Source organism: Ascaphus truei, chromosome 6, assembly GCF_040206685.1.
Source record: "Ascaphus truei isolate aAscTru1 chromosome 6, aAscTru1.hap1, whole genome shotgun sequence".
NCBI classification, from domain to species: domain Eukaryota; kingdom Metazoa; phylum Chordata; class Amphibia; order Anura; family Ascaphidae; genus Ascaphus; species Ascaphus truei.
In genome coordinates, this window is record NC_134488.1 from 116,697,258 (window position 1) to 116,712,170 (window position 14,913).

Sequence of the window (14,913 nt, forward strand, 5' to 3'; positions counted from 1 at the left end):
CGCTGATCTCGCATGCACACGAGTGGCTAGCAAGCGCTGATCTCGCATGCACACGAGCGGCTGGCAAGCGCTGATCTCGCATGCACACGAGAGGCTAGCAAGCTCTGATCTCACATTCACACGAGTGGCTGGCAAGCGCTGATCTCGCATGCACACGAGAGGCTAGCAAGCGCTGATCTCGCATGCACACGAGAGGCTAGCAAGCGCTGATCTCGCATGCACACGAGAGGCTAGCAAGCGCTGATCTCTCATGCACACGAGAGGCTAGCAAGCGCTGATCTCGCATGCACACGAGAGGCTAGCAAGCACTGATCTCGCATGCACACGAGAGGCTAGCAAGCACTGATCTCGCATGCACACGAGCGGCTAGCAAGCTCTGATCTCGCTTTCACACGAGTGGCTGGCAAGCGCTGATCTCGCATGCACACGAGAGGCTAGCAAGCGCTGATCTCTCATGCACACGAGAGGCTAGCAAGCGCTGATCTCGCATGCACACGAGAGGCTAGCAAGCACTGATCTCGCATGCACACGAGAGGCTAGCAAGCACTGATCTCGCATGCACACGAGCGGCTAGCAAGCTCTGATCTCGCATTCACACGAGTGGCTGGCAAGCGCTGATCTCGCATGCACACGAGAGGCTAGCAAGCGCTGATCTCGCATGCACACGAGAGGCTAGCAAGCGCTGATCTCGCATGCACACGAGAGGCTAGCAAGCGCTGATCTCGCATGCACACGAGAGGCTAGCAAGCGCTGATCTCGCATGCACACGAGAGGCTAGCAAGCACTGATCTCGCATGCACACGAGAGGCTAGCAAGCACTGATCTCGCATGCACACGAGCGGCTAGCAAGCTCTGATCTCGCATTCACACGAGTGGCTAGCAAGCGCTGATCTCGCATGCACACGAGAGGCTAGCAAGCGCTGATCTCGCATGCACACGAGAGGCTAGCAAGCGCTGATCTCGCATGCACACGATAGGCTAGCAAGCGCTGATCTCGCATGCACACGAGCGGCTGGCAAGCGCTGATCTCGCATGCACACGAGCGGCTGGCAAGCGCTGATCTCGCATGCATGGGCAGCAAGCACTGATGTACGCCACCCCAAAATGTTGCCGCCCATCGGGCCTAATGGAAAATTCGCCGCTGACCAAATCAACTACTTGTTGGCTCAACAAAAGGTATCATAGCACCTGCTTCTTCCCCCTGCTTTGTTACTACACGGAAGACAGGACCGGCACAGGGACCCGCCCGTCTCTGCCTGTGAATTTATCTGAAATATATATTTCTATTTATAGAAAGCTTGTTGCAGCGTTGCATTGAATAGAGGAGCAATATATAAAACCGTTCTTTTTATTTAAAGAAAAAGCCATTTTGAGAGTTTTTCAAAAGAAAAACAATACGTTTGACACCAATATTTTTGGAACACAAAAAGCTTTCATTCCGAAGTATTTTATTGTGATTTTTTTTAACCCTTTTGCTGCCAGAGGGTCCAGCAACCCATTGCTTTGCTGTTCTGTCTTTGCAATACTTTCTTGGTCAAGACGTTTGGTCCGAAAACATCGATCCGTCCGCAATAAAGCCACTGTTTTTTATATGGAAAAGCCCTGGGGAGTGACAGGATTCAGCTTGCAGTGATTACCCCTACGAGGTGTGACAATATTCCCGAGGCGGTTTCCAGCTGCGACACGAGTGCGCCTTCCTGTGAATTCTGCAATACGTTCTTTAGCATTTCCTTGACATGGAAGTGTACGTTGAGACTAATAATGGGAAATTAAAGATCATTTCTTGATAATAAAATTGGTCTGAGTAAGTAGCATCGCTGCATTAAAGCGGTGACTTGTTTCCTCTCCCTTCGTCGTCATTGGCCGAGTGTGCAGCAGGGATGGGTAGCGGCTTAAAGCAGAAAGGCACATTCCCATTAACATCGTCCAACCGGGAGCGGAGGAATGCGGGTGTTGTATGCTCAGCGTTAGAGAAATGTGAGCGAAACGAAACCACCTGGGATTGGAATGAACCAGTATGAACACCTTCCTCTCCAGAGAAGCAAGCAAAGCCTTTCTGGCAGCAAGAAGTGAACCTTTTAGGTTGCGACGGGTGGGGAAATATATTAAAAAAAACTCCCTGGCATTTTACATTAAACAACATTCAGTAACTAACACAGATGTCAAGATGTCTTATTTAAATGCCTTCAGCTCTGTGTAATATATTAAATTACTTCAAGAGGATAGGTTCCATTGAGGCTGTGTTAACATAGTCCTTACAGACAATGCTATTGTTTGTACAGTTGTGATGGGCACATTTTTCACGGAAGTTGGCAAATCGGGCACAATTTGCTGTCTCCCCCTCCCACAACTGAAAGTTTTTTTTTTAAACGCACGTTTCAGAGAAATTCACCAAGTTTTAAAAAAATCAACGTCCATTGTCCCATAGCCCCTTATACACTGCCATTAACAACTATTTTTGCCCAATTCTGTTGAAATTGGCAAAATTCTGAGAAATGTGAACTTTCCTCAAATTATTGACAAAAACTTGAAATGTCACTCACCACAACAACAAAACGGTGATGGCAAATTTGAAGTCATTTGTAATTATTTGGAAAAGCCATGACCACAAAGAACTGAAGGGTAGCTCCTCAGAAGTTTGTACATTTGTTAACGTTACGTTATCTCATTTTAACGTGCCCGTATTCAAAAATACAAAAATTGGGAGCCACTCTTACACCGTGTTAAAAGGAACGGCTCAGTGAGTAAAGACACTGACTGGCACTGAGTTTGTAGCAGGGGAGCCTGGTTCAATTCCCGGTGTTGGCTCCTTGTGACCTTGGGTAAGTCACTTTATCTCCCTGTGCCTCAGGCACCAAAAACATAGAGTGTAAGCTCCACAGGGCAGGGACCTGTGCCTTCAAAATGTCTCTGTAAAGCGCTGCATACAATTAGCAGCGCTATACAAGAACATGCTATTATTATTATAAGCGGATTCGCGTTGTAACGGATCGCATTATAATGGCGTTGAGCTGTATATAATGTAATAATGACTATAGGAGTACAATAAGGTATATCCATACATACCTCAACAATATTCATTCATATTTAATTTCTATTAATGTACAATTAAAATAAATAAAGGATGTCCTTCTTTCATTTTTTTTAAATTGTACACTTATATAAATGATATATTAATGTATATTGTTGAGGTATGTATAGATATATTATCGTACACCCATACCTTATACAGTCATTATCACCTTAGATGCCATATAATTAAGTGAAAAGTTGAATACGTGAATCGAAATGATAAATGTCTCAATATTATAACAAGATTTGCATTAGCTTTTGGTAAGACACATGAAAATCTCTGTTAATAGCGCTACCTTAATAACGCACACATGGGAAAACGCAGGTAACGTAAGGATGGGGGTTTTGCTAACGGACCCTATTTATGCATATGATTAGCTTCCAGGAAACGCGTTAAATGAAGGAAAAATAACATATGTTACCTAATTAGGTACGGTAACGTTATTTCCCCTTATTTAGCGCACTTCTCAGGATCTACCTTTATGGCTGACACGCAATGCGTTACATCAATGTGTGTAACAATAGGGCTACGGTGAGTGGGATTGTGATAAATAAGCAGAGACAGGCGAATCCACCCAAATCCGTTTCCCGGATTTTCTCGCATCTTCCACCCAGAATCCATTTTGCGGTGTGAAATCCGCACGCGAATTTGGTCGGTTTTAATCCGCACGGATTCATCAAAAACCCACTCTTGGATACAACCCACAGACACAAATCCGTCCACGGGTTTGCGGAATCCGCGGAGTGTATTTGTAAAAATAATTTAAAATCCACAAAACGCGGATCACCCCCTTTTTTGAGATTGATCCGCTGAAATCCGCGAACCAAAGGAACCGGCCGATCCGCTACAGGATCCAGATCCGCTAAAAGAATTCGACCCATTTGTATAAATAAGGGTCTTTATTATGTGAACCATAAATCTTTTTGGGGATCATTTATCAAAGTCTTCCCACTGCAAATCTGGAGCAAAACCAGTGTGCAGCGTCTACACCAGATGTATCAAACGGTGTTTCTTTGAGCGGAATCCTGTCTCTTTGGTAAATATGGTGCCGTTTTTTGCTCTGGTTTTGTCCCAATTTTGTTGCCAGGAGATGTAGATAAATGTAGATAAATTGACCTCTTCATTCTTTTATTCCCAGGTCATACAACTAGGAAGTGAAAAAGATGAAGAGACCCATGTGGTTTCGAAACGCGTTGGACTAAGAACATTGCGAACCCTCTATATCCCAGCACTCCCAGAGAACCGGTCCGGTGTCTTGTAGACTTGCGACGAAGTCTCGCGGTTTTGTGACGTCACAGACCCGGAAGCGCTCGACCAGGACGCCAAACAGCGTGTACCCCGCTGCTCCGTTACAAACGAGATCCCTGCAGTGACGGGCATAACGCATACAAGCGGAGGTCTTTTCTGGACTGCTGAAGCTGCATTAGCCTTACCCTAAGGCGAGAGGCTGAAATACCAGCGTTTGGAGTTGAGATTCCAGGCCCTACACCGAGGTTGTTGGAGCGAGAAGGAGAGAGCCACGAGACTATCACGGGCGTCCGTTGGTGCGTGGGTAACAATAACCCTGAAATGCTTGTTTAAATTTTATTTCATGTACGCACAATACTTACCTCCTTATTTTGGTTACTAAAGATATCATTTAATACACTATGAGCGTTGTGCGCTGTGTTTCTTGTTTTTTTGCATACAACTAGGAGTAGCTGTTAGTTTAATTACTGTAGATAATAGTCTGTGATATCGGCAGCGCAACATTCCTCATCCTGAGTGTGTGACGTTACACATGGACCTTGGTCATCTTTCCCTTGCTCGCTCCGCCTACTCAGGCTAAATAACAGAAAGGAGCTGTTTTTAGGAGCAGGACTGTGAGATATATTGAAAGTATGTAGAATCCAGCCCTGCCCACAGAAGTGACAGGACCTGTTAATTAACCACGGATTAAATCTACATAGGCTGAATAATTACATAGTAATATAGTCATCTTTTAACACGAATGAGCCATAACCTCAGGAGTAGAGGTCATCTTTTTTTTTTAGCTTAATATAAAAGGAGGAAGGGTAGTCAGCAGGCTTTTTAAGTCTTGTTAGTCAAGTTCATGGTAGCAGAGTGAGCAGTTTAGCAACAACATTTTGATACATCAGAGGCTGGGAAAGAAGGAGTGAAACATGTCCAAGGAAAGAACAATACAGCTCTCAAGCCAACTTCCCACCTATGGGGTATGCGTGGTCGGAAGTGATACAACATTGGACTTCTCTAGGTAAGTGGGAAGAGGGTTGTTGATGTTGAGGATGCACACGGCGGCGGGAAGATGTACTCAAGTCTCCCAGCCCCGTAACTGGTGCAAACTCAGTACAAGAAAAAACCCAGCATGAGATGGATCGAAGAAAAGGAATCCAGGGTGAAATATGATCCCAGGAAGGAATTTATTTTTCCCTTTGTGAGACATCATTGAATAATGTTTCACTGGGGTTTTTATTTGCTTTAATCTGGGTCAAAATACTGTAAATACGAATCTAGGATCAAGTATCTGTCTTCTAAATTTAGCATAGGTTGAACTTGATGGACACATGTTTTTTTTCAACCTTTTCTACTATGTAACTATGTAACAATTGAGAGTAATATCATGTATTCTTTAATTCAGCGGGTGTCATTATTTTGCACTAGTGTTATCCCTGTTTTGCAGTAGGAAAATATAAGTAAGTAATCCCCGTTATATGGAAAGGGCATGGTAAAAACTGTCCTGTTACTTTTTTTGTAGTGTGCGTTTTAAATTACAGCAACACCTCTGTTTTAATATAATAATGTTGCTAATCATAATGCAAAATCTCTTGTATTATCTGCAACATCAGGGATATAAGTATAACCAGAGAAACCCTCCCAGCACCCAAACCAAATATGAGACTCTGTGTGCATAGAACCTGTATTTCCTCTGCACTGCAACAATGTTATTTGCAGATGAATAGGAAACGATAGATTGTGGCGACAGTCAGGGTAGGGGAAGCTTAGGGGCATAAGATACGTGTAGCTACAAAGGAATAAAGGACGAATACTCACATGGCAAATAATAAATGTATCCTTAAAAAAATAGCTAAGGTTTAATTACGTCCTGACCCGTCGGGCAGCAAAGGGTTAAGACAGAGCCCGGCGTTAGCTGCTGCTTAGAAAAAGTATCTCTGAGCTTCAGGCTCCAGCAACCAATATGAAAAATACAACAATCATGTATCTCACTCCACTGGATAGTGACAGCACAGCACAGACACCCCTCCGTGAGCCAATCACAGGCCTCGGAATCCAGTCAGCTCCTTAGAGCTATTGTGAAGTGATCGAGCTGCTGTGCGCCGCTGGTATAATTATTTATTGTGCGTGTTCTTTCAATGGAAAGCCCTTCAACACCCACTGCAGATAATGAGATAAGCCAGCGAGTCAGCCTCTCCAAAAGCCACTTATTTCAATTGGAGGGATTCTGTCCCCACCGACCAAAAATATCTAAAGCATGAACTGAAACAAATGAAGGAAAAGGTTCGACTGAGCCACTGATTGAGCCATCTGTGCTGAAGCAGGGATATACTGAAAACCTGACCTGTTGGGGTTTTTTGAGGACTGGAAATGAGCACCCCCTGCCCTAAAGGAAGATTGACGGCTGTAAAGCACCAGTTTTACTTACTCAGATCAAAGGAAATTTTAAAAAAAGAATTTTTTTTTCATCCGGATCTGATATTTCATTGTGAATCTGGCAGTGATCTGTTCCGTAGCAAAAATGTGTTTACCTTCTATTTATGGGGCTCATTACAGACAGCTGCAATTGTACATTTTCTATAGTAAGAAATAGTTGAAGATCTTTAGTACATGCTAATGTGCTAACAGAATAGTTGTATACAAACAAGTAACTAATAAATGTTTTAAATATAGCGCTCTTGTCGCTCATAATTACAATGCAGAGTGCGATGTATGGCACGCTGCGCAAACTGGGGGGTCGCGAGCCCCGGAGGAGTGGATGCAGGGGGCGCAGCAACAGAAGTTTGCGCACCCCTGGTGTATGGTACATAGGATTTATACAGTCCCTGCTCAGTTTATAATCTGTGTTTTGGGTGCCTGAGGCCCAGGGAGATAAAGTGACTTGCCAAAGGTCACAAGGTGCAGAATCCAGAATTTGAAACAGGTTCCCCTGCTTCCTACTCAGTGTCAGACTGTCATTTACAGAGTCCGTGTTCTTACTCACTGAGCCACTCCTTCATCTGGCTGAGGCTCAGCAAACACGAACGGTTCAACACTGCTCAATGAAAGCTGTAATAACAAGAAAATAAACAATATGTACAGTATTAAACAAATCTCAGGAGACCCCTAGTTGATTCAAAATTTAGAAGGGATGAAATTTCGTACAATATCCAAGCTTCTAGAACAGAATTGTAAGACAGGTAGGCTGGTTAGTTGCAGATTGCAATAGTCCAGAAGGGGAAGAGTGAGGGCATCATTATTTGTACTGCCCAGTGGTTATAACATTGTTAACATTTGTTATTTATTTATAATTAAAAGTTTTAAGGTCAATTCAAAGCTATGTACATGGTCATTTAATCTACAAATAACTTTTATTTGGGGATTCTAAAATGCATAATTGTAGTCTTTTCTTAGCTGTACTTTATGTGAAGGAGGTGTTACTAAGTGCAGGGGGGTGCAAACTGGGGGGGAGGGCTCCCCCCAGGGGAGGAGTGGGAGATTTGTTTGGGGGGGCGGGTGGTTACAGAGGTCCCGGGGTCTTCCCCATGGAATTTAAATTAAATGCCGGGTGATCGCGCAAGGCCTCGGCACCTCTACTTACCGAGGTTCAGCCGGCATTTAGACGCATGACCATGGGATCATGTGACGTCACGGTTGCTATGGTGAAGTCAAATGACGCCGCGGGTCACGTGACGGGGTGCGGTAACGGAGGAGAGCAGGCAGAGGGGGCGCAGCAAGAAAAGTTTGCGCACCCCTGACTTAGTGGATACTTACCTATTGTAGCTTTTTAAAGGAACTGTTACTTTAACTCAAGGATTGCAAAGAGGTTTTATCTTGTGCTGTCACATTATTGAGAATACAAAAAAGACAAGACCTTAAAAATGACAAATAATTGTGATATTGAGCGATATTTAATTGAAGTATATGTAACAAAGGAGGGAATGACACAGTGTTCCAATATGTGACATTCTTTCCAAATGAATGATAATTAGCATGCCTGCAAAATTGAGACTCAACTGGGTAATACATGGGATGGTCACTCCAACCTTGGCCAGCCAACTCATTCTATAACGTCTCTGGCCCATTAACATCTACACCAGATGTTTACTTGCTTCCTGCATATTCATATCTAATTCCAAATTAGACTAAAAAAAAGTTTTGAAGGTCATTGGAATTAAATGAGGATCAACACCATCCAGCGACACTAAAATGGTCACAAATCTGTTTCTGGTTATATACTACTGTATGTAGCATTGATGATAAGCCCAGTCATTGCTCAAGCTTAGGTAACAGGTAGCCCCTGAGGATTGCTGGGCTGCGGTCACTGGCCAGTCCACCTGTAACTTTCTCTGTGAGGTGGGCGGTGCAAGGAAGAAATGCCCAGCCAATCCCACTTATATAAAAAGGGGTTTAATGAGCTAAATCCAAAGAACTTTCAACTTCTCCTCACAAGTCTAGTCTCACAGTTGGCAAAACAGGGGAACAATCCTGAAGGGTATTGGTGCTACCAAAAGGAGGCTTACACCTGTGGCTGGATCGGGGTAGTATCTTAATATCAAGATCAAGAGGTCTCCTCTACTCATTGACTCCCTGTGGATCCTCCCGGAGGATGGACAGTCCTTGGGACTGATGACATGACTCTCTGATGGTGGCACTGAGCACTGGTTACTCCAGCTGTGAATGTACCCTCAGATGTTCCTCACCAAACCAGAGGGCTTCCCTATAAGAAACTCAGCATAGGTCACTTCCCCTGGCAGACTCATATTAAAGAGAGGAGAGAGGTTTGACACCTTGGTGGCCACATATATTATTTGTTTCGATTTGATCATTTTAGTCTTGCTATGCATAGATATTCCCAGTGCTCTTTTATGGGAAATGTACCTTTTACCGGGTGCCGGAAGGTTAGTAATGTATACATCTTGGACAGTCCCAGAATGCAATGTGAAAAATAGGTCAACTAAGTTCCAGTCCACAGGTGTAGAAAACATGGAAAACTAATGACTCAGAGGTAGTTGCCAGACACAAATTTAAAGGGTCCATATGTTATAAGGCTCCTATTGGAAAAGCAAATAGATTAACTGATTCACAGTTGTTAGACAGCCAAGACAGTATTGTATTGTATGTCTTTATTTATATAGCGCCAAAAGTGTACTCAGCACTTCACAAAGAATACAGTACAGGGAATTAAAATAATACATTAAGCACAGCAAAATCAGACAATAGGAAAGGAAATCCCTGCCCCGAAGAGCTTACAATCTAAGAGGTTTGAGGGGAAACTTACAGAGACAGCAGGCGAGGGAATAAGTGCTGTAGATGGCAGTGCTTGGCCACACTGGGTGGTAGGAGTGACTGTGGGACAGTAACCATGAGTGCAGGCTGTTGGGATGCTTAACTTGTGGGGTGAGTTTTAAGGTTAGTCAGTATTAAATCAGTAAGGAATAAGAGGAGTATTTAGTGAATAGCAAGAGAATTAAAAGATTAGTGAAGTAGCAGCGATTAAAATATATGGATATGGGAAATCTGACAATGACAATAATGACTAACAAATAATTGGCATATTTAACAGAGATCTGTAAAAGAGACTTCTCAGCTCAGGTAAGCTCCTGTTTCACAACAACCGTGGAATTATTCCCAGTGGGTCCGATAAATACATCACCTACAAAATACAGAACGCCAGATGTACTAAGCTACTGTACCTTAGTTAACCTACATTAACATTAATGTTAAGTTAGTTATAGCACCTACGCAATAAAGCAAATATCATAGTATAGTTCCAAGTGCTCTATATATACCATAAGGCTCCCATCATTAATCATGAATCAACCCACTTTGCACTATTTTGAACAGGGGTCTTTAAATGGAGGGTACTTCTCAGGGTAGTAAAATGGTCTATTTCCAAGTTGTTGCCTTTGAACGGCACTTGCCCCTCTCCTGCATACATCCCTTTTGTTGTTATGATAACCTGACAAAGTGACGCTGCCATTGGTGAACAAAGGGTACAGAAATGTTCTAATTTGGACACCTGGTTCTTTATCCACAGTGTCCCATGTATAACAAATCTCTACCCCTTACTGTACTCTTCCAGGGATTGGCGTGGAAGGGAAACGGGGCCTTGAACTTGCTACCCTGTAGGTGACAGAGCAATGACTAGTTTTTGGTGTTTACCACCGAAGAAGGATGTGTGTAACATTGTTTGGAACAGTTTGCACAGGATCCCGCTAAGGTTATAATTTGTATTATAATTAATGATTACAATGTTGTGTGAGATATTGTCTTGAAATGTGTAATTAGCCATTCATTAGGAATTTCATAACTTTGCGAGCCATTTTGCTAATTGTTTGTCATGTCTGGCTCCATCAGCCAACTCCTCCTGCACAGAGGCTCTTGGGAAGAGATGAGCGAATGTTTTCCAACGTGCTTTGCAAAATGTGGACACAAATGTTCAGGACATTTTTCCCATATGGTGACATTGCCTGAAAATTAGAGAAATTCAACCAGTTTCGCCATTTTGTGCAGCGATTTCATCAGAATTTTCATGATAATGGCAGTTTATAAAGGGCAAATGGACCGTGACTTGTATTGCTTGGTAAATGTTCTCAAAGCTTGCTGATTTATGCTACGAGTTTGGCTGAAAACAAGGGCACATTTTGCACGGTTGATGGGCTGTGGTGAAAATGTCACACCGCTAATCTTGAGTTCTATCAGACAAAAATAGTGAAGGTAATCTTATGTTTAGCTACATTGTACACTTTGTGGTGTGGTTAGTATGTGGTGTATTTCCCTGTTTTATTTGCTGCTATCACGTTCAGACCCATTGACATTTTTGTTGTTATTGACACATTTTTGCTTGCTTTTCACAAACTTCATGACCCATAATATGTTGTTGAATTTAATATTACATATCCTAATTGCATTTATACCGTGTACAGCAAAGATACAATACCCATGAGTGTGTTTGCACATCTTCCATAGGTTCCCAAAACGGCTTCATCCACCCCATTGTCACACCAATAGGTAATACAGTGGTTAAATTGCAGACATGGATTCTGGGTAGTGACATAAAAATGACAACTAAATGTGTCACCTTTAGCTTCCTATCCCCTTAGTTTTACGTTGATTCCTTAGAGCAGGAGTGGGCAACTCCAGTCCTCAAGGAAATTAAACATCTTGGCTCAGTCAATGAGAAAAATAGATTTTATATACCTCGGACTCCTGTCCTCAAGGGCCACCAACACACAAGGTATTAGGGATATCCCTGCTTCAGCACAGGTGGCTTGATTGTTGATTGAGCCACCTGTGCTGAAGCAGGGATATCCTTAAATCCTGACCTGTTTGTGGCCCTTGAGGACAGGAGTTGCCCACCCCTGCCTGCAGCATTACACAGCTTGTACAGCTAAGCCTGGGACAGGGAAGATACAGATTCATCTCCAAACATCACACAATAGGGCTTTAACCCTTTGAGTGCCCCAGAACGTAGCAACTGCATCATGGGCTTGTTCTGGTACCCTGGGAGGATCAGGGTAGCTATGTCCCCCAAACATGCTTGTTTTCTTAGGGGAGATCACGTCCTGCACTCCATAGGAAGCGATCTGCCCTAAGAAGGAGAGGGGGATGTGATCTGAACTGATCGCGGGTGGAAGGGGGATGACTCCTCTTCCATACCATGATCAGTGATGTAGAGCTCACGTGAAGTTATGTGAAGTGCTGGAGGGGCTGTGGCACTCTGGCCCCAGGGCTACTCTGGCACTCAAATGGTTAATGCCATAGTAAGACCACGCCTTGAATATGGAGTACAGTTTTGGGCGCCACTCCATAAAAAAGACATTATTGAACTAGAGAAAGTGCAGAGAATAGCCACCAAATTAATAAAGGGGATGGACAATCTATCTTATGAGGAGAGGTTAGCTAAATTAGATTTATTTACATTAGAAAAGAGGCATCTAAGAGGGGATATGATAACTATATACAAATATATTCAGGGACAATACAAGGAGCTTTCAAAAGAACTATTCATCCCACGGGCAGTACAAAGGACTTGGGGCCATCCCTTAAGGTTGGAGGAAAGGAGATTTCACCAGCAACAAAGGAAAGGGTTCTTTACAGTAAGGGCAGTTACATTGTGGAATTCATTACCTATGGAGACCGTGATGGCAGATACAGTAGATATGTTCAAAAAAGGTTGGACATCTTTTTGGAAAGGTATACAGGGATATACCAAATAAGTAAACATGGAAAGGATGTTGATCCAGGGAGTAATCCGATTGCCAATTCTTGGAGTCAGGAAGGAATTGATTTTTGCCCTTATGAGATATCATTAGATAATGCTTCACTGGTTTTTTTTGTTTGTATTCCATTGGATCAATATACTGTAAGTACAAATATAGGATAAAGTATCTGTCGTCTAAATTTAGCATAGGTTGAACTTGATGGACGTATGTTTATTTTCAACCTCATCTACTATGTAACTATGTAACTATGTAACTATGTAACTATGTAATGCCTGCATTCTTTCAGTCATTTTTCATAAGTTTAGACATGAAGAGAAAACATCTAGTTGTCAAGCTTGTTATTAAATACCTGGTGGTTGGCAAAGTCAGGATTATATTCACATCCAGAAAGAATGATGAACTTGTGCTTCTGTAATTAACCTTTACAGTATCGGGGGTCAGTCTGGCGGCATAAAGTGCCACCAGATCCCCAGCACTTCTGTGTCATGTGATGAGCCCTGGAGCGATCACATGGCATGGTTGTTACCGGGGTTGCCGGAAACAGCAGTGGAGGGGGCTTGTTTAGATTGGACTGGTGCTCCATCACACATCGGCTTTTTTTGCCAGCAAATTGCTGAAAAACCCTATTACATGGTGGCTTCCAATTGGCAGCTAAAGTGAAGCCACCTCAAGCAGCCATATGTTCTTGGACATGTACTTTTCATTGTTTGAGGTTCCCGGCTCCCTATTGGCTCCTCTGCCGCCATATTGTTCACCCAGCCGGGGATGCTACCGGCAGCACCTTTGAAGGTAACGTATCTCAAGAAGCAGGGGGTCACTCTGCTTCATACCTAAAGAAAAAACAAAACAAAAAAACAACCCTAGGTGGAACCGCTCCTTTAACACATTTTACCACGGAGTGTTTCGTTAATCAAGTTTCTTACGTTTGATGCAGATCTGTGCATACCTCGAGCCGGACACAATGAAGGGAGTAGAGATCTGTGTATACCTCGAGCCGGACACAATGTAGCGAGTAGGGATCTGTGTATACCTCGAGCCGGACACAATGAAGGGAGTAGGGATCTGTGTATACCTCGAGCCGGACACAATGAAGGGAGTAGGGATCTGTGTATACCTCGAGCCGGACACAATGAAGGGAGTAGAGATCTGTGTATACCTCGTGCCGGACACAATGAAGGGAGTAGGGATCTGTGTATACCTCGAGCCGGACACAATGAAGGGAGTAGGGATCTGTGTACACCTCGAGACGGACACAATGAAGGGAGTAGGGATCTGTGTATACCTCGTGCCGGACACAATGAAGGGAGTAGGGATCTGTGTATACCTCGAGCCGGACACAATGAAGGGAGTAGAGATCTGTGTATACCTGGTGCCGGACACAATGAAGGGAGTAGGGATCTGTGTATACCTCGTGCCGGACACAATGAAGGGAGTAGGGATCTGTGTATACCTCGAGCCGGACACAATGAAGGGAGTAGGGATCTGTGTATACCTTGAGACGGACACAATGAAGGGAGTAGGGATCTGTGTATACCTCGAGCCGGACACAAAGAAGGGAGTAGGGATCTGTGTATACCTCGAGCCGGACACAATGAAGGGAGTAGGGATCTGTGTATACCTCGTGCCGGACACAATGAAGCGAGTAGGGATCTGTGTATACCTCGAGCCGGACACAATGAAGGGAGTAGGGATCTGTGTATACCTCGAGCCGGACACAATGAAGGGAGTAGGGATCTGTGTATACCTCGAGCCGGACACAATGAAGGGAGTAGGGATCTGTGTACACCTCGAGCCGGACACAATGAAGGGAGTAGATATCTGTGTATTCCTCGTGTCAGACACAATGAAGGGAGTAGGGATCTGTGTACACCTCGAGCCGGACACAATGAAAGGAGTAGGGATCTGTGTATACCTCGAGCCGGACACAATGAAGGGAGTAGGGATCTGTGTATACCTGGAGCCGGACACAATGAAGGGAGTAGAGATCTGTGTATACCTGGAGCCGGACACAATGAAGGGAGTAGGGATCTGTGTATACCTCGAGCCGGACACAATGAAGGGAGTAGATATCTGTGTATACTTCGAGCCGGACACAATGAAGGGAGTAGGGATCTGTGTATACCTCGAGCCGGACACAATGAAGGGAGTAGACATCTGTGTATACCTCGAGCCGGACACAATGAAGGGAGTAGGGATCTGTGTATACCTCGAGCCGGACACAATGAAGGGAGTAGAGATCTGTGTATACCTCGTGCCGGACACAATGAAGGGAGTAGAGATCTGTGTATACCTCGAGCCGGACACAATGAAGGGAGTAGGGATCTGTGTACACCTGGAGCCGGACACAATGAAGGGAGTAGGGATCTGTGTATACCTCGTGCCGGACACAATGATGGGAGT

The 14,913-nt window shown here is 43.9% G+C and overlaps 1 protein-coding gene across 1 annotated transcript in view; it reads left to right on the plus strand.

Annotated features, from left to right (window-relative positions):
• Positions 1-4,958: 4,958 nt before the first annotated feature.
• The window catches only part of LOC142497737 (protein-arginine deiminase type-1-like), a 48,136-nt gene continuing 38,181 nt past the window's right edge, over positions 4,959-14,913 (plus strand). Inside the window, exon 1 of the mRNA XM_075605979.1 lies at positions 4,959-5,327. Coding sequence (XP_075462094.1) covers positions 5,236-5,327 — 92 coding nt within the window. The 5' untranslated portion in view covers positions 4,959-5,235. The remainder of the gene's footprint in view (positions 5,328-14,913) is intronic.